The 22367-nt window shown below is 41.8% G+C and overlaps 1 protein-coding gene across 1 annotated transcript in view; it reads right to left on the bottom strand.

The window, feature by feature from the left end:
• The window catches only part of LOC114066532 (von Willebrand factor-like), a gene marked incomplete at its 5' end in the record, with an annotated part of 48522 nt that overhangs the window by 4821 nt on the left and 21334 nt on the right, over positions 1-22367 (bottom strand). Inside the window, 13 exons of the mRNA XM_027901293.1 lie at positions 465-593; positions 1189-1287; positions 4275-4388; positions 6815-6855; positions 7328-7511; positions 9243-9353; positions 13028-13177; positions 14491-14696; positions 15179-15283; positions 15826-15900; positions 16015-16117; positions 17863-18068; positions 21281-21622. Coding sequence (XP_027757094.1) covers positions 465-593; positions 1189-1287; positions 4275-4388; positions 6815-6855; positions 7328-7511; positions 9243-9353; positions 13028-13177; positions 14491-14696; positions 15179-15283; positions 15826-15900; positions 16015-16117; positions 17863-18068; positions 21281-21622 — 1865 coding nt within the window. The remainder of the gene's footprint in view (positions 1-464; positions 594-1188; positions 1288-4274; positions 4389-6814; positions 6856-7327; positions 7512-9242; positions 9354-13027; positions 13178-14490; positions 14697-15178; positions 15284-15825; positions 15901-16014; positions 16118-17862; positions 18069-21280; positions 21623-22367) is intronic.

Raw genomic sequence — 22367 nt, 5'->3', positions numbered from 1 at the left:
CCCTAACCTCAGAGAAAAAATGTCTTACCATTTCATATGAATATTTATTTGGAAAAAAAAAGAAAAGAAAAAAAAAAAGAAAAAAAAAAAGAAAGAGAAAAAAAGAGAAGGGGGGGGGACCGACCTGATTATTTTCTCAGTTTTTATAATTATTTACTGAGTTTTGCTCTGGACATCAAACTGAAAATTATATTTTATATATTTTACATAAATATAAAACTTTATATATATTTTTTTCTAACTATATATACTTTATATATACATTTCATATATATATAGTTAGAAAAAACATTTTCATATATTTGATACCTCAAGTAGTCAGCTTCATATTCATCTACGATGCTTTCTAGCAGAGTTACTTCTCCCCTGCAGAACTTCCCCACAAAAAAACAACACAGATCTTAATACAGCACCATAACCATGACAGAGTCCATCAGAAAACCTGCAAACATTTCACTACTTACTCCTTCAGCCAAGCATCTCCTGGAATCAAATGGAGGACAGGTCGTGATTCTCCTCTCCCAGACGAACTCCCCTTTCTCGTTGACTCTGCAGGAGTGGCTGTCACAGCCATCCTGGAGGGTTTCATTTGGCTGCAAGGATTTAAGGGCTGTTGGTTTCACACGGAAACAACGTGGGACGGGAAGTTTTCATTCATTTACTGGTATTTCGGTTAATCTACCAAGGTGGGGGGCATTTATAAAATGAAATTTTATATTATTTTTATATTTTTATATTTTATATTATTTTATATTATTAATTTACAGAAATCTTTAGTGAACAGAACTGTTTCTCTACAAAGTCATCATCTCCTATTTACTGCCACAGTCTTATTGGTTACAGCTCTGTCAAGACTGCCAAAACCTGATCTGTTTCAGCTCTCAAAAGGGAAGAAATTTCCATTAACTTAAATGAGAAACTTTTTTAAGTGAGAAACTTAGGAGTTTAGCCTATGAATTGTCTTTTAAAGAGAAATATGATAAACTACTTGCATTCTGACTGAGTTGGGAGCTTCATTAAAAAAAACACAATACATAAAACACCCAGAATCATTTAGGTTGGAATAAACCCTTAAGAACAAGTCCAATCATTAACCTCACACTGCCAAGCCCACCACTAAACCCTATCAAAAGCCTGTGATACATTTACATTTTTTGATAAATAAAAGGAAGAGTACTTCAAACTTACCTGAAGATACTGAATCCTTCCATCTCTCAGCCTGATGGTACAGGAAGTTGGCACACATTTTCCACAGCAAGAGCCAGGGATGTCCTGCCTTCTGTAATTCTAGAAGGTTAAGGACATTTTTCTGGATTTATTTTGTTTTAACTACGCATCCTGCATTTATTTTAAGAAGGATTTTTTTAAAAGAGTAAAATACAGCGAACAAAGTGATAGCCAGGAAAATGCTTTTTTAAACCGTACGACTAGACTTGTTTAATCTAATTAATTGCATAATTTTCTTTAAAGGCTGGCATTAATCCTTATACTGATTTATTATATAATGGGTGAAAAAGGTTTATTTCCACTTCTGTGCCCACAAAATTCAACATTCTTTGACTATAACAGTTGCAAGGGTAGGATCACTAAACAACTTGTGACAGTAGGAGAGGGTAGCTTGGAAAAGTAGTTGGAAGTGCTTAAATTAGGGAGAAAAGGGCAGGATAACCAGTGGGGAGGGAGAGGGGAGGAAAAGGCTGGGGTGGAAAATTTGGACAGTGGAAAGAAAAAGGAAATGGTCTGATAAAACAAGAAAGTAAAAGAGCATCAGAGGGGCTACAATATAGTAGGGAAGGGAGGAAGGGAGAGGGAAAAAGGGAAGAAGAAAGGGAAAGAGGGGGAGAGGGATAAAGAAGGAAGGAAAGAAAGCAAGGAGAGAAAGCAAGGAAAGAAAGGAATATGGAGCCCCATAAACAGCACAGAAGGAAAAAACAGTGGTAAGGAAAAGAGCATGGGAGAATAAGCAGCACTACAAGGAGAGGAAGAAAGATAAAGGGTGGATAATGGAAAGGAAAAGAAAAAAAACAAACCAGAAAAGAACCGAGTTAACTTGTGAAGTGTCCCACAGTAATGTCTCCAGCTGCTCCAGGTGACCAACAGCTGCTTAAGATGAGCTGAACATTGTCAAGACAACAAACACTTTCTTCTTGAGTGAAGGCATGCATGTCATCCACATGTTTTTTATAGAAAGAGAATTCGGGAAAGGTGGGGGTTACTGTTAAATCACTGGGAGAAAACATAGTTCATTGTTATTTAGGTGAAACTGCTCTACTAGCAAAAATGTAAGCACCTAAAGTAGGTTGTAAAATGTCCAAAATAAATGACCCTCCTGAGCAGAATATGCTGCAGTTGGCTGCACTTCAATTACCAGTGCATTTACTTTCACAACTTCAGCATCCAGGAGAAAACAGGCGCTCCTGAGAGAATAACTGCTCTGCTACATATCTGGTTTTATCCACTATGAAGGAATTGCTGAATTGCTTTTATACCATGAAGTCAAAGACCTCGAGACAGCAAAGATCTCAAGTCTGTGTGTGAATCCCACTGGCCTTACAGGGATTCATTCTGTATCTTATTTGATATTTTTCCCCCCTCAAGCTCCACAGATTCATTACAGTGGGTAAAAAGGGATATCTATACCTAGACCTGCAACTTCCCTTGGGTAGCTGCACATCTCCAAATTCATAGTCCTTCATAAGCCCAACTGGAAATGGCCCTTTCTTCAGGGTTTTTCTGTTTTGTCGGTGCTTTTGGGTCAGGTGGGAGAAAGGAGCTGTTTGGGAACTGTGTGGGTGGTGAAAGAAGCCGGAGTGGAATGTTTCCCCATTCTTTTTTTTTTTACCATGTATAATAATGATTCCTCTACCTTTAATTCCTACAGCTGGATTCTTGCACTGAACAGCAAGAATGGATGTTTGTGTATTTTTGTGTGGGAACATATACATGCACACATGCTTCTGGCCCCAGATTCATTCTAGTGTATCTGTTTTTTAAGTTTGTTTGTTTGTTTTTTCATGGGTCTGCCAGGTTATGTCTTGTGGAAGTGAGAAAGATGCTCACCACATAGTTTGGCCATTTATTTACCCTTCAGAAGCTTGTGGCTATAATCATACCTTACAGGAGGGGTGACATTAGGGTCCAGAACCACAGAAAACATTCCAGATTCTCTCTTTTCCCACAGTCCACATCCACACCAGCAAATAAAAAGGGTCAAGGCCAGTTTTCTGGCCCTGAAGACAAGCAGGACACATATGTATGTCTAATCTGCATTGTCCACTCAAAACAGGCTGGTCTTAGGCTGTCCTGTGCCCAGGCACTATTTGGAAGTTTTCTAGTCTCAACAGGCCATTTGAGACACTGCTGACAATTCTTAAACCTAAGGGGTGTCAGGGAATAATCTGAGTCTGCAGTCTTGCTCTATTTTGTTTATTAGTAGAGATGAATCCCTACAGAAATTTGACTTACTACATTTCCAGTCTTTTCCATTTCTTAGAGATTGAAAACTGAACTCATCTGAAACCCTGACCCTCTCTTGTCCAGGGACCTTATCCATGTGTGCCTCTCTTGGATATCAGCCAGAAATCCCATGTGATCATGGTAGAGATGTGGATTTTTGGGGCTTGCACAGGTCCCTGGGTGTGGTTGGGCCCATTGGGTTCCATCCATTATCCAGGAAAAGGCAGAAGAGGAAGGGGCTTTTAAGCCTTTTTCTGTGAAGCTTAGCTGCTGATTTGTGCTCTTGGGCACGGGGAGATTAAACCATCCTCTACAGCTTGCTCAGGTCTCCTCCTGCGTGAGGCACTGGTGTCAGGAGAGAAAACTACATGATTTAGCAGAGCTAGTCAGGCTCTGCAGTCACACAGTTGGTCAGTCAAGCAAAAACAGGAGATATTTTCCTTTGGCTTTAACAGCCAAACTCAATCCTTGCAGGTGATGGCAGCAAAGCAGCAGCAAAGGCTTCAGAAATGCAAGTGGGACTGATGGAGACAGTCACCTCAAATCACCTGAGGCATGGCTGGGAAGTGGACAGAAATACTAGCTAGCCCAGTTAATGGAACAGTCAGAGAAAAGCCCTGAAGGATGGTTAGGTCAGATTAAGTCTCATATCATCTAATTCATGGGAAGAAGAGCACAGAGAAACGACTTCTCACAGAAACCTGACGAAAGGTAAAAGGTCCCCGAGTTATACCAAAGGTAAATTGGTGTGTACAACGAAAACAGGACCTTCTCATCAGACAGTTCTTAAGCAGAACATCCAGACTGCTCTCACTTACCGCTGGGCACGGTGGGCAGCTCACTTTTGTACATCTCAGAGTGTATTTCCGAGGCATTGGCTGGAAGGAGCAGTCGCACGTGGTGCACTGATCCACCATCAGGCGCCTCCCGGCCTGGAACATCAGAACCAGTTTGTCAGTGAGAGGCTGTCTCTTCAACAAAACTCAAATAAACAAGCCATTTTATCTAGGATAAATCTCTCTCTCATTAAATCTTGCCCTGTAACTCTTTGCTGGACAAATAAGAAATCCAACACCCTCAGTTTCCAGAGACCCGAATTTTTGCATCTCTAATCCCAGAACAAGCAGCAGAGCGTGAGGCTGTTTTTTAGTAAAGCCTTTTAGAAGTCCTTAATCTGAGAAATGGCACTGGCATTTCTTACTTTGTTGCTTACAAAGCTAGCAAGCAAGAAAGGAATCCTTGAAAGTCATGAGGAAGATCTTATCATGAGCTGTCCTGGCTGTGTGGTTGCCAACAGCTCATTTTTCAGCTGTAATAAAGTGGTTTGCCAACAAGTTTTTATTCTTGAGCCGTCACAACCCACAGATGGATGGGCAGAAATTGCTTGTTATTGTTCTTGTAATAATACTGCTTGGAATCTCTAAAGGCCTAAAAGCTTAAAATTGAGAAAGGACGAAATAAAACAAAATCAGAAACAGAATTACTGATTGAAGAACCCCTACTTGGCCATAGTTACAAGCAAATCAGTGGCTGAGCTGGCCCACAGTTGGAATTCCCTGAGCTCTTCCCCCAGCACCTTTTTTTTGCTGGATCCCATCACCTTTTCAAAGCAAGTAAACTGACATTCCAAATGTAGAGCAAAAATGCCAAACCATTAAATGGGAAACAAAAGGATGTGGGGTTAGCAACTGGATTCCCAGCACTGAGAGGAATTCTAAATACAAAGCCTTTCTTCTGCCCAAGTGCAGAGCCCTTCATTTCAACCCCAAAATAACAAAACACTGATGCTGAAGGGACAAAGTGGGAGGACTCTCGGCTTTCCTGGTTTAACTTTTTGCAGTGAATATCATTAAGCTGGGGCACTAGAAAACCTCATTAAATGAAGCTTATATTGAAGCTTAACTGAAAAGTTCATTCATTTTAGAGAAGTTCTAATATAATAAGAATTAATCAAAATGTAGTTTTTTTCAGCTGAAACACTTCATAAATTTATAATAAATTCAGATAATTTGATTAAATTGGAATTTTTTTTCCATACTGTAGAAGCAGAAATATTTTGAAATCTCAAAAATAGAGATATTTCTCATTTGGCCCTCAAGGTGGCATTTCGTTTCAAAATTTGCTTATGCTTCATTTTAAAGCATTTTTAAATATTTCAAAAAATTTGAGAGAGGAAAAAAAAAAAGACTTTACTTGACAGATCAGTGGCAGGATCTGGGAATTACTATCCTGCTTGACATTCCCTACAAGTATGTTCTTTATGGAATGCCACAACTACTTCTGAAGACATACTATAGAGGGATCAAAAAGAAAGAAGATTATTTCAGATTTTTACCACTTTTAAGCAAGTGTTCTGACAAGAAAGGCAGAGTTATTCCTTGGATTTAGTTCTCCAGGGAAGCAATCCCTGCACAGAATGATGGATGCTTGATGACAAGACTTTAGCTCTAAAATGCTGATAAACTTATGCCTATTGACTATGAAAAACAAACAAACAAGCCAAAGGAAATAGATGGATAAATGTTCCCCCTGCCGTTTCTCCTCTAAAATAGAAAGGTATTTGAGTAAATTCACCTTTAAATAAATGAAAAAGGAAGACATATGTTGACAAAGCAGGAATACATAGGCTAAAAGTTGGGTTAAATGACTAAAGACAACCTGTTTCCCTGGGGGATGATGAGAATATTTAGAGCTCTTTGACACCAGAGGTGCTGCCAGAATATGGATTTAGGGAAACAATGGACAATTGACAGAGCTCTCCAAAGATAAATTCGGCATAAATGAGATCAGATGCTTAACTCCCATCATTCCCACTGTCATGGGCTGGGTCAAACATGTCTTAATCTATCCATTAAATACACAGTTGAGGAAAAATTTCCTCAGAGGGCATATCAGCAGGGATCTTGAAAGGGAAAAGAGGTCAAACAGTGAGGAAGCTCAGCTTTCCTGTTGCTGCTAATAGCCAAGGAGGGATACCTCTCCTTCCACACAGGTGGAGCAAGTCTCCATCTACTTCTAATCTGCCTTATCCTCCAAGTAGAATATGGGAAGTTTTTTGGCTTCCCTGAAGTGGGCAAGGATCATTTCTGAGATTAACCCTCGCACATAGTTTCCTGTGTGTTTGGTAGTCTGCAAACCATCACATAATGCAGATTACCACTGTCTCTAAGCACTTTTCTCAAGCATCCTTTTCAAGACAAGGAAACATTTCTGTCCCTATTTTGCAGAGACACTCCTTGTCATACAGGACATATTGCCCTTTATTCTCCCTCTGTGTATTCTGGCAAATGTTTCCTTCAAAAGCTGATTCATATACCTAAATCTCTTACCATCACAAGCAAAAGGAATTGTGTCTTACCCCAATTACGGTGCCATTCAAAGGACAACCATTCAGGGGGACTGGAAAAGAAGACAATATTCCATTTAGCATTAGCATTAAAATGACAGTACCGAGATTTATCAGTCAAAGGTATGACTTATTATAGTTCCAACTTGAAGAAATGCACACCAAGTTTCACTGTAAAGAGTCTTACATTCATCATACATTGAAAGGCAGCAGTATTTGTCAGTTATCCTTAATTCCACTTCAAAGCACCCCTTGCTGAGCTATTTTTTTAACAAGCACATGGTACAATATCAAAAGCATCTCAAGATCTCTTAAAGGCTGAGAGCAGCGCAGAAACAAAGCCCAGGACGTGTCTCTGAAGCAATGCAAAAGAGATTCAACAGTAAGTGGTTCAACAGGAGACAGTGAACATCATCTGGGAAGCAGCTGGAGGGAATGGTGAGTCGGGAGGGACCCACAAGGGTCACTGAGTCCAACTCCTAGTCCTGCACAGCCCTATCCATTTGTCATCCCTAAAAACCTTACCACATCTGCAGGAAGGACAGCAGTCTATTATTTGGTTGCACTGCAGCTCAGTCCCCTCTGGGCAGGCAGGCACATCCATCTGAGCACAAGAAACGTTCTTTTCCTGCACAAAAACCTCGTTGTTCACCTGGACACAGGAGTTGATAACGCAGCGGTCGAAGGGGGATCGCCACTCTGAGCCGACCTGATGGGGAATTGGGAAAGGATTAAACACAGGCAGCAGTATTTGTGCCACTGGAGAGGGGGAAGACCACCACAGCCAGCAGGCTGCTTTGCCAAAAGCACATTTACTGCATCAGGAGCAGTCTGTGCTCCACAAATCCTCACCACGGCAATCAGTTTATAGAGCTGCTTAGTTTGCAGAGAATAGGAGTTATTAGAGGGGTAATTCCTAGAGGTGGAAAATAAAAGGACAGGTCAAATAACATGTGGAAAATGTGTAGGTTTAGGTTACTTATTCTACTTAGGTTGTACTTGTAAATGTAGAAGAGACCATATCCAGGACCTGCTGATAGTTTTACTGATTATAATCACCCACGGGGTCAGACAAAGAGGGAACTTCAAGTGCTATTTATGGGAAGGGACACCAGCACAGGTCAGAAAGAAGATGCTGCCACAGTTCAGTGCTGGGAGGAGCTGATCACTGCTTTGCAGCTTTATGCCTCCACTTGTACCATTCCAAACAGGCTTCAAGGACAGTGAAAGTGAAAATCAGACCCTCAACTTCAGCAAATTCAAACATCTTAGGCTACACTTTCCTCTCATGTGCTAAGCATTCAGTTCTCAGTTAATGACAAAAGAATTCAAAGAGGGCCCAGCAAGAGAGACTGCAGGGTATAACACAGTGGGGCATTAAATAGGCCTTCTAAGGACTCGTTTTACAAAAATTATTGATCCACATTAGGAAATGCCCTTGTTAAAATCAGGGAAGGGGCAGGCTGCAAAATGATGCGTTCACATGTCTGGGTTTTTTTAAGACAGCAGCAGATCACTTTGTCAAAGAAGGAATTAGAAAGTAAATATTAAATATGGGAAAGTGAGATGTAAATAAAGACACAGACACATTATAAAGAACAGCACTTGGAGAAAAAAAATATGGGGTGGCCTATTATTTTAAATATATTTAATTTACTGTTCTTGCCTTTGTTGAATCCAAAGCTCTACATAGAATTAAGCAATTTAAGGCTCCTGAGGCTGGCAAAAGCTTGCCAAGGTTGGTTGGGTTAGGGATAGAACGCTGAATAGACTGAAGGAATTAAAATTGCAGGCAAGAAAAAAATCAAACATGCAAGTAGCTTTGCAGAATGGTAGAGTATCTGCAGTGCATTTTAAATGGGTGTTGCATGCACTCACTTCTCAGTGGGTCTTTGAATCCTCAGGGTAGAGGCACATTGCTGAAAAAAACCTGGTTTTTTGAGCAGAAAACAAGTGTGGCCTGGACCACTGTGGTCTGGTCTGATATATAGCTACCATCTTCAGCAACCAGAGAATAATTCACCTTTCTATCCTCACTGTTTCCTGATATTTCAGGGTGTACCAAAGAGGATATCCTATTTGGATTGGACTGTGCAAAATTCCACTACCCCATCCATCTGCTGCCCACAGAGCAGTAGAAATTAACTGGGATAATTTAAACAAGTAGCTGACAGCATTATGTCCCACCAACATTCCTTGGAGCTACCACTTCTGAAATCAGTAATTTTACACAAAACATCTTACCCAGGAAAGGGTGGGGAAGGTTCACTTGTTAGAATCAAGCGGGCAAGTCACATCCCACCCCAAACCATTATCCCCCAATGCTTGATGTATAGGAGAAACATCTGGTATTTTTTTCACCTCCCCCTGTGGAACATGGAACAATTCCAGGGCGTTCCTGCTGGAAGAGGAAGCATCCACACCGCTGGCACCACCTCACCTGATACAAAGGAGGGTCAGCATCACCCCGGGGCCGAAAGCGCGGCTCCTCACAGGCCACCTTCTGGCACCTCCCACAGCACTCCCCCTCCGGGACAACGTACTTGTAGCCCTGCGGGAGAAAATAAAAGGACTGACTGATCCAGGAATAGGAGAGACAAATCCTAAAAGGGGTTGATGTTTAATGCCAGCCCCAGTTGCTGAAAAGGCGAGCTTGGAAAACAACCCTAAGGCCACCACGTTGCTGGTACAAGTGGTTGACCCAGCTCAGCATCCTAATGAACCTTTACCATTACCTGTTAGAAAAGAGAAATTAAAATGCACACAACACTGGGAACAGAAATTCTTATCTCATTAGTTCCTGCCTAATCTATATTTCACTGCAGCTACGTGGACTAACTCGAGATGTTGTCCTTGCTCAGGTCATGCCCATCAGCTGGTGGGCCTTGTGCAGTTTATTTTACCAACTGCAAAGAGCAACTCTTCCCAATAATACAGTCCCATAGAGGAGTGCAAAAAGAAAAAATATAAGTCCACTTCTAAGGTTGAGAGAATTGCCCTGCTATTTGGCAAATTTTGAGAGAAAACAGCATGTGAATATATATCCAGTTTAAACGAGCCCACTACACTAAGTCACTGTTTTTACATACCAGGCATATATAGTTACGAGATTTATTTTTTTTATTTTAAAAAAAATTTTACATTTTAGATATATACATGTATAAACACATATTTTATAAAAGAAAAACTCCCCACTCCTGAGAATTCAAGGGTGAAATTCAGTCTGAGCACATTCAAGTATCTGACTGCCCTTTGCTTAAGCAGAGAGAAAACATTGGTCAGATGTAGCCCAGGGATCAGTTTTGATTGATCATTTCATCTTTTCATACAGTCACAGAATCATTTAAGTTGAAAAAGACCTTTAAGGTCATCAAATTGAACCATTAACCCAGCACTGCCAAGTCCAAAACAATATAAGCCCAAACATTAACTGCAAAAGGTATTTTTAAAAAATTCTACAAATGAGGATAACATAAAATGAAACTACTGTGCAACACCAGAAATAATGTAGCTTATCAAAGTCTAACACTTAAATGTGGAAAATAAAATAAGCAGCATGAAAATTATAACTGAACAGTAGAGCCTGTGATACATTCATACACCAGAGAACTGAAAAATCTTGTGAATTCAGGGAAATCATAAATAGGTCAATTAAAAAAAATAAAGAAAAGAAAAAACACCACAGAAACAACAGGAATCCCAGTTCTCACTTTTAATACATAAATACATATTCATCTCCTGAAACAAGCAACCAAATACTTAAACACTGGAGCATGTAACCGAAAGAAAGCAATGAGCTTTAATCTAATTAGAATTAATGTATTCTACATTTAATAGCCAGGCAGCCTCCAAGGGGCAAAACATAACTGATTTCAATATAGAGTTAAAAGAAAGATGTTCTGCCATAGAAAATACCATTCATGTGAAAAATGCCAATGAAAATAAGCACAATTTTATTTTGGTCAAACCCTTTGAACTGAATTACTGAAGTATTCCCAACTGCACCCTCCTTTCAGGAAATATCCCTGATTTGCAACATGAAGCACATTGGCAAACCTTGATAATCAGTGGACTTTTACATGGAAGTGTATTTCATATAATATTATAAAATATGATGCTGGAGTTTGACCCAGCTTTGGGGGAAAAGTTGTGCTTTTTGTTTTGTATTATTTTTAGCTGCTCAGTACAGGTCTGAAGCACTGGAAGTATCAGATACAACTTTTTACTTGTGTGGCAAACTCAGAGAAGTAAAAATCCATGAGCTGTTTGTGTCCAGCATAAAGCAAAATCCAGCTGCAGGACCTGAATTTCACTGAAAAAATAAGCTTTAAAGTCAATTCAAACTGCATTACAGCACTGCTGCTATTCCTGATATGTATATCCATGAATCAGGAATAAGTAAAGGGAAAAAAAAAAAAAATCTGAGCTATCCAGGTACTCCAACAGCTACAGTTTTGGTTGTACAACTTTGATAACCATTAAAGGAGCAGAAGAAATGACAGATTCCCAGAAAGAACTGGCAGCATTTCCACCTCGTCTTTTTATTTGTTTTTAAATAGTCTTTTTATTTGTTTTTAAACATGTGTGTGTGTTGTTGTGGGTTTTTTTTTGATATTGAAACATAGCCAGTTATTTTAGATCTAGTATTTCATAGCAATTGCCATGCTAGAAACAAAAAACTGAAGGGATTCTCTTGCAACAGCTGAAAACTCTCACATCCACCCTCAAGCTTTCACTGCATTTGGCAACTTTCAACTTTCTGCCCCAACTCTGCACTTGCAGAAGCATTAGGGTGGTTTGTTGGTTTTTCTCTAATGGATTGGGGTTTTGCTCTGGTCCCAGAGGATGATGCAGCATTTAAGACACAGCAGAGGACAATACTACTCAAAAAAAAAGTTTCTATCTTATTCACAGTTTCTCAACTACACACATATATGGTGTTCAGATTTTGGTTTGCTTAACTGAAAAGTTCATAGGCAAATTACAGTGCATGATTTACTGGTTTAAAGCACATATTAGTGTAAATTTAAAACTCCTTAGGCAATTCGGGGTTTCTGCCACAACATTAGTTCTGTCTTGAGGTGCTACACGTAAATGCTCTATGCCCAAGGTCAAACTTTGACTCCCAGACATGTTAGTAAAGATCTCACAACACACCTTTGGAAATGATACTTGGTTTGATTTTTGTGGGGCCTGCTGCAATATGTAGCCTTATATAAATATTTTAAATTATTAAGAATTAAAGAGCATTAACCAGCTCATCTTTGCTTCCGCACCGGGCAATAAAACAAATCAGCTGCTTCTGGATTTCAGTTCATGCTTCAAGCAAGGACAAACTCATGGGGAAAATCCTGGGTCAAAAAAGACCTCCGAGAATACTCTGAACCTCACACAGTTGCTCCACAGGGACCCTGCACAGCCTCCTCAACCTGCAGAATGTGAGCACGTGAAACCACAGACTAAAGAGGAGTTGCTTCAAGTCACACAGTCATGGAATATCCTGACTCGGAAGGGACCCACAAGATCACCAAGTCCAATTCCAGGCCCTGCACAGGACAGCTCCAACAATCTCACCTGTGCCTTTTCCAGTGCCCAACCACCCTCTGGGTGAAAAACCCTTCCCTAATATCCAGCTTAAGTCCTATTGCTCCCCCAGTTTTTTGTACCAATTATCTGTCTGTTCCTGCTCACCCAGCTCTGTCAGTACGACAGAGCAGCTCATACTTCCTTTGCAGGCTTCCAAAACACAGGATTTTATGGCAATGTAGCAGATGTCTGAGCATAATAAAGGCCACAGCATGTGGTGTTATTACTGATACAATGGGCTGAGCTGAGCAACGCACAGATCCGAAATGTGAACTTCAGAAAGTGAACTTGAGCTAGAACAGACATTTTGTGGTTGAACTTCAGACGCTGTGAACACTTATTGTGCAAGTGGTGTAAGTGACAGACACTTCAGGATGCGGGTTTTCTTTTATCAAAATACAAAATAAACTTGTCACTGATGTTCTTGGCAGCAGGATACGATCCTGGAACAATAACCCTAAAATCAAGTCAGTAATGCTCAGGCCCTCTTAGACTCCGTTCCCAAGATAATTTCGTTGCTACAACACTCATTTTCTACTTTTCTCTGGTTTCTGCATAAACAAGCAGGTTTAAAAGCAATCATTTCAGATTCCCATCAGGGCTCTTCTGGCTGAAGCAGTGGTTTAGATGTTCACTCACCCGAGAGCAGAACGTGTTGCACGCTTTGTCACGACATTCCGTCATCTGAAGTCCCGTAACATCATCCCTCACACCAGTGCAAGAGCATTCCCTGCAACCATCTTCCCAGGTCGTCCCAACAGAGTAGATTATGTTGTTGTGCACACATACCTATTAAATGCAACAGTTAACACATGGAAGAGCAAACTGCTGCCTCCAAAAGGCTGCATTTTATTTAAGGTGTGAAACCCACCATAAGTTTTATGGAATATTTTGAGCCCCCTAGAAATGCTACGGGTCTTAAAATTGTGGCCATTCTGTTGAGGAAAGGGAAAAATCAGCACAACCAAATCTAAAGGTTTATAAAGAATAAACTGGAGAATTTTATCTGCAGTTGGTGGAATTGCCCAGGGGCTGACTATAATTTGACACAATATTTAGAGATAAAAAACAGTGGGTCCTGTAGAAGGAGCCTTGCATGCAAAACTTCCTCCAGATAAATCATCTGACCTGAGAAGATCCCACCTGGGGCTAAAAGCATTCATCCTCTTGTATCCTTAGGACATCACAGCTACCCCAAAAAGCAGTGCCATCCCTTCTATTGAACTTTCTATTAGTACATTTTACAGCATGGTGTACAAGAGAAGAGCATCATTGATATTCACAGACATAGCAAGTAAGTCCCAGAGACATAAAATGAATTATGCAAAGTCATGAACTACTTAGAAACAGATAATAAAGGTTAGAACCACCGAGTTGCAAGTCAGTGTAACCCTATGTTAAGGTTGTTAGATTGCCCTGCAATCTCTCCCCTAAGCAAGTTTACCTTCAAGGTAGACATAATATAAACACTTAATAAAAGGTTGGTAAAATAAGAAAAACATACCCTAGTGAAGTTTTAACAGAGTCAAGTATTAATTTGGCAGAATCTTAAAAGTGACAACATAGTTCTTATTTGATACAACAGCTCCAGCAGTAACAAAGGTAATCAGCAGGCACAAGGAGTTTATGTCTAAGGCATACCAAATATTTCCATTAAATTAGTATGGGATTGGAAGAATATATATTAACTTTAGTGATGCAAAGGCATGTAGCCCTGTTATCCAAAACCAAACTGAAAATCTAAAAATGACCTGTTAGGTTCCTGTTTGCATGACCTTTCAGTTTCAAATGGGTTTGGTGTATATATATGTATATGTTTTATATATATATATATATATAAGTTTTTATATATATATATATGTTTATATTTATATTTTTTAAAAAAAATCTGGTTGTCTCAAAGTCATGGGTTGGTTCTGTCAGAATAAATTACTGGAATAGAAGGAGCAACCCGGTGCCTTTCAGCCACATGTAAATTAAAAGTGCCCTAGCACCATTTTCCAGCAGTCCCACTTGTTTGTTAACACCTCCTTCCTTTGGTGCTGCCACTCCCTGCACAAAAGACTCTGTCATCTGTGGAGAAGACATTTCTTTTCCCTTACCCTGTCTGGAACGCAGGTGGTGGAGACACAGCCACAGTCATTGGTGAGAGAGCTGGAGAGATATCCCAGGGGGCAGCTCACTGTCGAGTTCCTACAGCTGCAGGTGCACTCGTATTTGTCACAGCACTCGGTCCTGGTGACAGTCAGCTCCCGATGGGGTGGGCAGGAGGGTTTGGGAATCGAGCTGCACGCTTCCCTGTTGCAGGCTACCAGGAAAAGGTGGGTACTGTGTCAAATTGCCGAGCACTGCTAGAGAACAAGGCAGTTCTCTGGCAGCAAGGCACTCATTGCTACTGCAAGCTGCTGTAAATCTACTTAAAGACTAAAGAAGTAACGCAGATATAAAAGGCTCGGGTCAAAGAGCGCGCTGCAGCTTCAGGAAAACTTCCCTGCCCTGCCAAAAAAATTCTTGTCTCGTGCACAAGCAAGATGTGTAAAATTAAGATAGAGGTCAGAGCGCACACGGCCAGGAGCAAAGTGTTTCTCTAGTCCTTAATTCAAAAGTGTACTCAGAAAGTGTCCACAACACCCTCTTCTTTCAAGTTTGTGAAATCATCACATGTCAGTCGGCTTCAAAATTAAACCTTTCAGAGGGGGGGAAAAAAAATAATATCTAAAGGAAGTTGTCAGTGTTGCTCAAGTGCAATGTTCCAGTGTCACTCCCCTGCTAAGGAAAAAAATATCTTACCACATGTGTAATTTGGTCTGCACTCTCCGGGGTTGGTCAGAGCAATCTGCTGGCCAAACTCACAGACAGGGGCAGGAGGCAAATGACAGGAAACCAGATCACAGACTAAGAACAGAAATTGGGAATGTTTAGGACCATGCCTGACTAAGTCAGTTCTCAAGACACACACACAAACATGCACATCCCCATTAAACTTCTTTTTCTCCTACACTCAATTGCTGCCCTAAAATATGAAGTGCATTAGAGATCAATAGGTCAGAGCCAGTTTTCAAAATAGCTTAGAGAAGAGTTCGAGCTTGGGTTACGGGGATTAAGGCTCTAATGTTATATTTAATGTGCTAATAGAGACCATGCAAAAAATAGATACTTGAAAAAAGACTGTTCTAGTGTCACTTAGACCAAAACAAATTGCTCTGTTCCCTTCCTCATCTGTTACAGAAAGAGGGACAAAGCTGGAAGTGAAGGGAGAAGCACATCCTTAGGAGTTCTTTCTTTTTCTACATGGATGATTGCACAGTCAGTCAATGGTCTCAAAAATGCAGCATTTAAATAAATAGTAATATAATTTTTAAAAAAAGGATTATAAACCTTAGGAATATCTGGTAAAATTCAGACAGAGAAGAATCCAAAAGTTTCTGAGAACCTACCACACTCGTACTCAGGGCAGCACTGGCCAGGGCCCCAGCGCAGGTGAGGGATTTCACATGGACCACATTGAGCAGCTGGAATGAGAAGAAAACATCCATAAAACAAGTTTGGGTTAGAACTAGAAAAAAAAACAGGGTACCAAAAACATCAATCCAAGCCCAGTCACACTTAGAGCAAAATGGATTTACGTTTGAGAGTTGGGCAAGGTCGGACCGTGCAGTTTATTTTCTGGTTATCAAGGCACGTGCAGATCATGCAGGGCTCATCGGCAGGAATCCACGTTTCCAGGTGCTGCGTGAAAAAAAAAAAAACAAGAACAGTTTTTTAGAAAGAAATCAAATATTCTGGTGATGGGAATGGGTGAGAGTGAGTAACACTAACTGGGAAAATCAGAAGTCTCCGTGGAGGGTTGGCTGGTTGCTGTGTTAACACTAAGAGACTAAGGAGACACATAATTCTGAAATGACTGCAATGTACCAACTTAGCAAAGGATGTAAAGAATGCATGAATGGGATGAGGAATTACTATTGTTTTAAGCATGAAAAATGTTCAGATATTATAAATGCAACTGCAGGCTATTGTGAGTAACAGTAGAGCAATTACATACCATGATTGCATGTTCAGGGGTAATAAGGGAAACACCATTATTTTGGGAAATACATAGAAGTGTCTGCTTTCCCAAATTGGTAATACTTAAAAACAGAGAAATAAACTGCCTTTTTTTTTTTTTTTTAATTAAGAATATTTGGAGTGTCATCACTTGATTCTCCAGTGGACTGAAGCCTAGAAAAGCACTAAAGCATCCCCAAAACTGAAACTACCTGGAGGTGACAAGCATGTTCAGAAACAGCCAGTAAAGTGATTTTTCAACCCCTGCTCCTTCCCATGAGAGAGAGGAAATCACTGACATTAAAGATGTAGTTACCTCTGCAGAATTATCCACATATAACACCAATGTGAATAGGGAGGTATGAGGGAAAAGATTCATTATAGGATAATAATGTTAATTTGCACAACTGAACCAGGTTAGGATGGCACAAAGGAAAGTGGTTCATCCAGAAAACTCTGGAGCAAAACTAACACTCTGCTGAGCCCTTGAGTGATGGAGAAGAAAGGAAGGCAATATCTGATTATACTGCCACCTGCACCCAGTGATATTTACATGTTTTAAACCATCCTTAGGGGTCTAAAAAGACAGTTTATTTTCCAAGGTTAACCACATGGCAAGGCTAAAAGGCCAACCAGAGGTTTAACAAAGCTTAGGAACCAAATCACATAGGGCTGGTTAATCCATAGAAAATACATCTTCGTCGAAGAAAGCTTGCATTGATGTATTGACAGTAAACTATCTCAAGGCTTGGGAAAACAACTCTGCCCTCTGCCAGGACACTCAGTGGCCCCAGGGTTAACAAGTCCTGAGAAGGCAGCAGACAGAGAATTCCTACATTTTCAGGTGGGTGGGTGTAAAGATTGTGGCTGTTTCAAGACACGGAGAGAAAGAGAATCACAACATTTGCTCTTCGTGCAGGTTTTATTCAGTGTAAAGAACCTTTCCCCAATATACAACCCAACCCTGCCCTGACACTCTGGCCATTCCCTTGGATCCTGTCACGGGTCACAGAGAGCAGAAATCAGTGCCTGCCCCTCCTCTGCCCCTCCTAAAGAATTCAGTAAACTTTGCAAAGACAGCACAGTACATTATAAATAAGGGTTACAGATTTATGATTAAATTGTCATTACAGGCAAAAGCCTGCTGAATGGGGCTTATGCCATCTCTCCACTCTTTCCCTGGACTTCCCTCTCCATGGATTTGTCCTGCCTTTGCAGGTCTGCACAGTCCCAGTTGTGAATTTTACATCCATCCCAGCCAATTTCACACAGTAAGGGAGCTACAAGGGGCTGACAGCCGGCCAGTTACGAGGAACTGAGCTAAAAGATAAAGTATCCAAGGGGGATTAGACTTATAGGACAGATTTCCTTGTGAAAGTGCAAACCCCAGCCACTCACAAAGGGAAGGTGCCGTGTTTTGTGGTTACCTGGTGGCGCGTGCCATCTTCAGCGACACACTGCGTGCAGACCTCTTCGCTGACACAGCTGTCACCAAAAATCACCTGTCCCTCTGGACAGAAGCAGCCCTCTGTGGGATGATCCTTGCAGACACTGGCTGTGGTGCTGTTCTCACAGCTCTTCACGCAGGCTCTGTGGCAGTGATCGTACGTCAGATGCGGGGCACATTTCATGGCTGAGGAAGACAGAGAAAAAACAAACAACCACCTTTATCTGAAGAGATCTGAAAGGCAGATCAGTCTTCCCACTCAAGCTTTCTTCGGAATTCTTGGGGTTTTAGAAGGCCATCAGCCTTGGCAGACACTAACACCTTGGAAAATATGTTTTTTAATACTAACAAAATCCACAGTGGAAAGTGATGGAAGGCATTTGTCTCAGTTACAGTCCATGCACAAATCAGCAAACCATGTGAATCAACCACACATGACTTAACTCTGACAATGATGTGAAGGCTTGGATGAGTTGCTCACCTGTCTAACTTTGTTTTCAACACTGGGCCAGAGACATAAGAATTTAGAGCCACCTTTATGTGCATTAGAGAAGCACTGGTAACAGTGCAGGGTTAGGAAACATCCAGGACAGACTAAAGCATAAATAAATTTCTGATTTTTTTTTTTTAGCAACTTGACAGGCCACAGTGTTCCCAAGAAACAAAAGAAAACCAAAAATCCGAACATTCTGGTGCTTCAAAACTGCACCTGCTGGATTTCTGTTTCTTTTTAACTGAATTGCCACATTAACAGAATTAACTGATTTAAGGAAACGTGCATTCCCCTCTAAGTCCCTCTAAAATTTTTAATGATGCATTCACAACACTGAGAGCATTGTCTCTAAATGCAAACATAAAATTAAGGCTCCAACTATTCAAGAAACCTATGGACACAGCTTCCATACTGTGTACTCCCTCAAGCCTACTTTATTTTTTCTCTACAGCTTCAATTAGGAAAAGTGTTTCTTATTTCCCAGTCTGTGACTGCTGTGAGGTTAATAAAACTTTTTTTCAGTCCCATGACAGAAAACACTGAAAGAAAATTACTGAATGAAGACCTGAGATCCCAAATAAACATTCATCAGCTGAACTGTCTACACACACCCTACTTAGCAGCCAAAGGAAACAGAAAAGAAATGTATTTAACATTAACCCTTTCCTCCTTCAAGCCACATTTAATACAATTATTTCATAGAATCATAGAACGCTGAGAGTTGAGAGGGACCTTAAAGATCATCCAGTCCCAACCTCTTGCCATGGGCAGGGACACCTTCCACCAGCCCAGGTTGCTCAGAGCCCCATCCAACCTGGCCTGGGACACTGCCAGGGATGGGGCAGCCACAGCTTCTCTGGGCAACCTGTGCCAGGGCCTCCCCACCCTCCCAGGGAAGAATTTCTTCCCAGTATCCAATCTGAACCTGCTCTCTGTCAGTTTGAAGCCATTGCCCCTTGTCCTGTCAGTCCAGGCCCTCAGAAATAGTCTCATCATCTTTCTTGTGGGCTCCTTTCAGTGCCTGGGAGGCCACAATTAGGTCACCCTGAAGCTTCTCTTTTCTACGGTGAATATATCTGGATTCCAGAAACTGCATTCACCCACCCAGGCAGAGCAGTCAGCAAGGTCTTGTACTGCTTGGAATGTCCCAATATGGCACAACAAAAACCTCCAGATCAAACTCCGAAAGAATGACAGGGTCTCACTGGATTGTGGAAAAAGAAGCAAGGCAACCCAGAAACAAGCCATTGCTATTAAACATGTTTTGGTAGAGTGATTACCTGTACTGACTATTTAATCATTAGTATAATCTGTATAAACAAAATGTTGGCACCTTTATTTTGGTAATTGCATACAGGCACGTGCCTGAAGGAGGATGATGATGCTGTTGTTAGGACACTAAAGACTTTTATGTAACTAGTGTTGAAATGAGCAGCTCTTTGTCTATCCTTGCACACACTGTGGAGCCAGAGGGGAATTTGAAAACTGCAGAGTTATTAAGGTAATCCATGGACATCCAGCTTTGGATGGAACCATTTGCAAAGTCTGAATGAAGCACTAACTTGGGATATAGGTTGGCAGTATTCTCTCTCTGCTTTCTAGGACTGTATTCTGAACAGGTTGTGTTCAATAACCTATTATCCTGGAAAGATATTTAAAACACTAACTGGGGCTTCAGGCCTAATTCACATTCACATTTTTGACTTCCTATCTCATCATTCCCTCAGTCTGAGTTTAAAACATGGACAAAAGCAAAGCATGGACTGAGCTTTTGTGCTATCATGCTGGTTCTCCAGTCCTGAAATGAAAAGTACCTGGGCAGAAAGAAGGGAAGAAGGCAAAGAAACAAGAACTTACTAAAGTAGAGAGGTAGAAGATGTGAAAACCAACTGGGAAATCAAGACAGTGTCATGAGGAGGTGGCTGGGAAACAAAATGCCTCCATATGTATATATCTGAGATACTCAAATGAAGTACTGAGTGAAAATCTGAATGCCCACTGCCATCACTGCAGACAGGCCAAGAGGAGAAGAAACAGGAGGATAAAGCAGAAGCACTTGAATTTAGGACAGAAGGTATACAAAGCAATAACTGTCTGAATTTGGCACTAGCATGCTTGTCTTGACTGGGTTCTGGGTAATTTGCAGGACTCACATCCTGCTGTGCTGCCTTCTCACAGCACAGACTTTTCGCTTCCAAAACGCAAGCAACACACAGGCAGAAGGAGAACCGAATTTGCAGAGCAAATTACAGCAGGTTCAATCAGTATAGCATGGCATGTCCTGGCAAGAAATGACACCACAGAGAGTGGCCTTTCCCGATTTCTCCCCACAGCAGAAACTCCAAATCTCACCGGCTCTTCCATCACATTCTCAAAAGTTTAGGCTTTGATTGAAATGGGTGGAATTTTATGCACCAACTACAAAGAAAAGTCTTGTTATGCACAGTATGGGAAGCAGTTCCACTCGTCCAAATCATGAGTTTCCATGGGCCACCTCAGACCCTCCAATGTCTATATCAGAGCAAGGACATCTGCTGCTAAAACTGGAGATTGAGAGCAGGCTCTCAGTCCAACCCCACGATGGTTCAGTGGCTGCAAAGTCAGGTACTCTCACACAGCTGTGTGTACCTGTGCACAGCTTTCACAGTGTTTTTACCCCTCTAGCCTTGCATTTAACTGATCAGCAGCTTACCAACTTTCTCCACAACGTGCAGCTTAGTGGATGGCAAACTAGTCTAGCTATTTGATGTCAACATGACCCGTACAATAAACGTGACCTGGAACCCCTGCCCTGTCGCACAGCCTTCAAAAATCAATATTGCACTGACAGGATGGTCTCTGCCACCACCATCCCACAGCGAGACAATTTCTCTAGCAGCTCCAAGGCAGAGAGTGAGACCCTTACGGCAGATGTGGGGTGCCCTCCAGCGCACGCAGACGCCGTGCTCCCCGCAGAGGTGAGCGTAGGAGGTGATCATCTCACAGGCCTCGTCCTCGTAGCAGCTGCTCTCCATGCAGGCCTCGTAGAACGTGTTGGGGGAGATGACGCCGTGGCACTCGGCAAACTGGTCGGAGAGCAGGAGGTGGCAGTGGCTCGTGGCGTGCTCGGAGCACTTGTCCTCCCTGCGGATCTCACAGACCTTCCCCGGCTCTTCCACTGTCCAGTCCTGGATGAACGCGCTGCTGTCAGGGGTGACGGAGCCGTTGCGCAGCGTGAAGTCGTTGATGTGGTTCTGGTCACACACCCCTGCCAGAGAGAGAGGAACAGGAAGAGTCTGAACACAGTCAGAGATAAAATGAACCTGGAGAAAACAGGGACAGGATGGATGGCACTGGTTGGGGTGGCTCGGTGACTACCAAGGCGGAGAGAAAGGAATCAGCTACGTTGGAAATGACCTCTGAGATCATTGAGCCCATCCTTTGACCCCACAGCACCTTGGCACCCGGACCATGGCACCAAGTGCCACATCCAGTCTCTTCTGGAACACCTCCAGGGACGGTGACTCCACCACCTCCCTGGGCAGCCCATTCCAATGCCCAGTCATTCTCTCTGTAAAGAACTTTTTCCTGATGTCCAACCTAAACCTCCCCTGGTGCAGCTGGAGACTCTACCCTCTTGTCCTACTGCTGGTTCCTGGGAGAAGAGACTGACCCCCACCTGGCTACAGCCTCCTCTCAGGGAGTTGTAGAGAGTGATGAGGTCACCCCTGAGCCTCCTCTTCTCCAGGCTCAACAACCCCAGCTCCCTCAGCCTCTGCTCACAGCACTTGTGCTCCAGTCCCTTCCCCAGCCTCACTGCCCTTCTTTGGACACACTCCAGCACCTCAATAACCTTCCTAAACTGAGGGGTCCAGAACAGTTATAATCCTTATCATTCCTATTATAAATAGAGGCACGAACACCCTGGGTCTTTGTTCCTATTTCCTTTTCAAAGGAGGTTACAGGTTCTGCCTCAGAGATTTAATCTAACCATGGATTATACCACTGAAGAT

This window comes from Empidonax traillii, unplaced genomic scaffold (genome assembly GCF_003031625.1).
Source record: "Empidonax traillii isolate 1590-97213 ecotype Southwest subspecies unplaced genomic scaffold, ASM303162v1 scaffold770:size447908, whole genome shotgun sequence".
Taxonomy (NCBI): domain Eukaryota; kingdom Metazoa; phylum Chordata; class Aves; order Passeriformes; family Tyrannidae; genus Empidonax; species Empidonax traillii.
The sequence above is the reverse complement of the archived record's forward strand: the minus strand, read 5'-3'. Positions and strand labels throughout refer to the sequence as shown.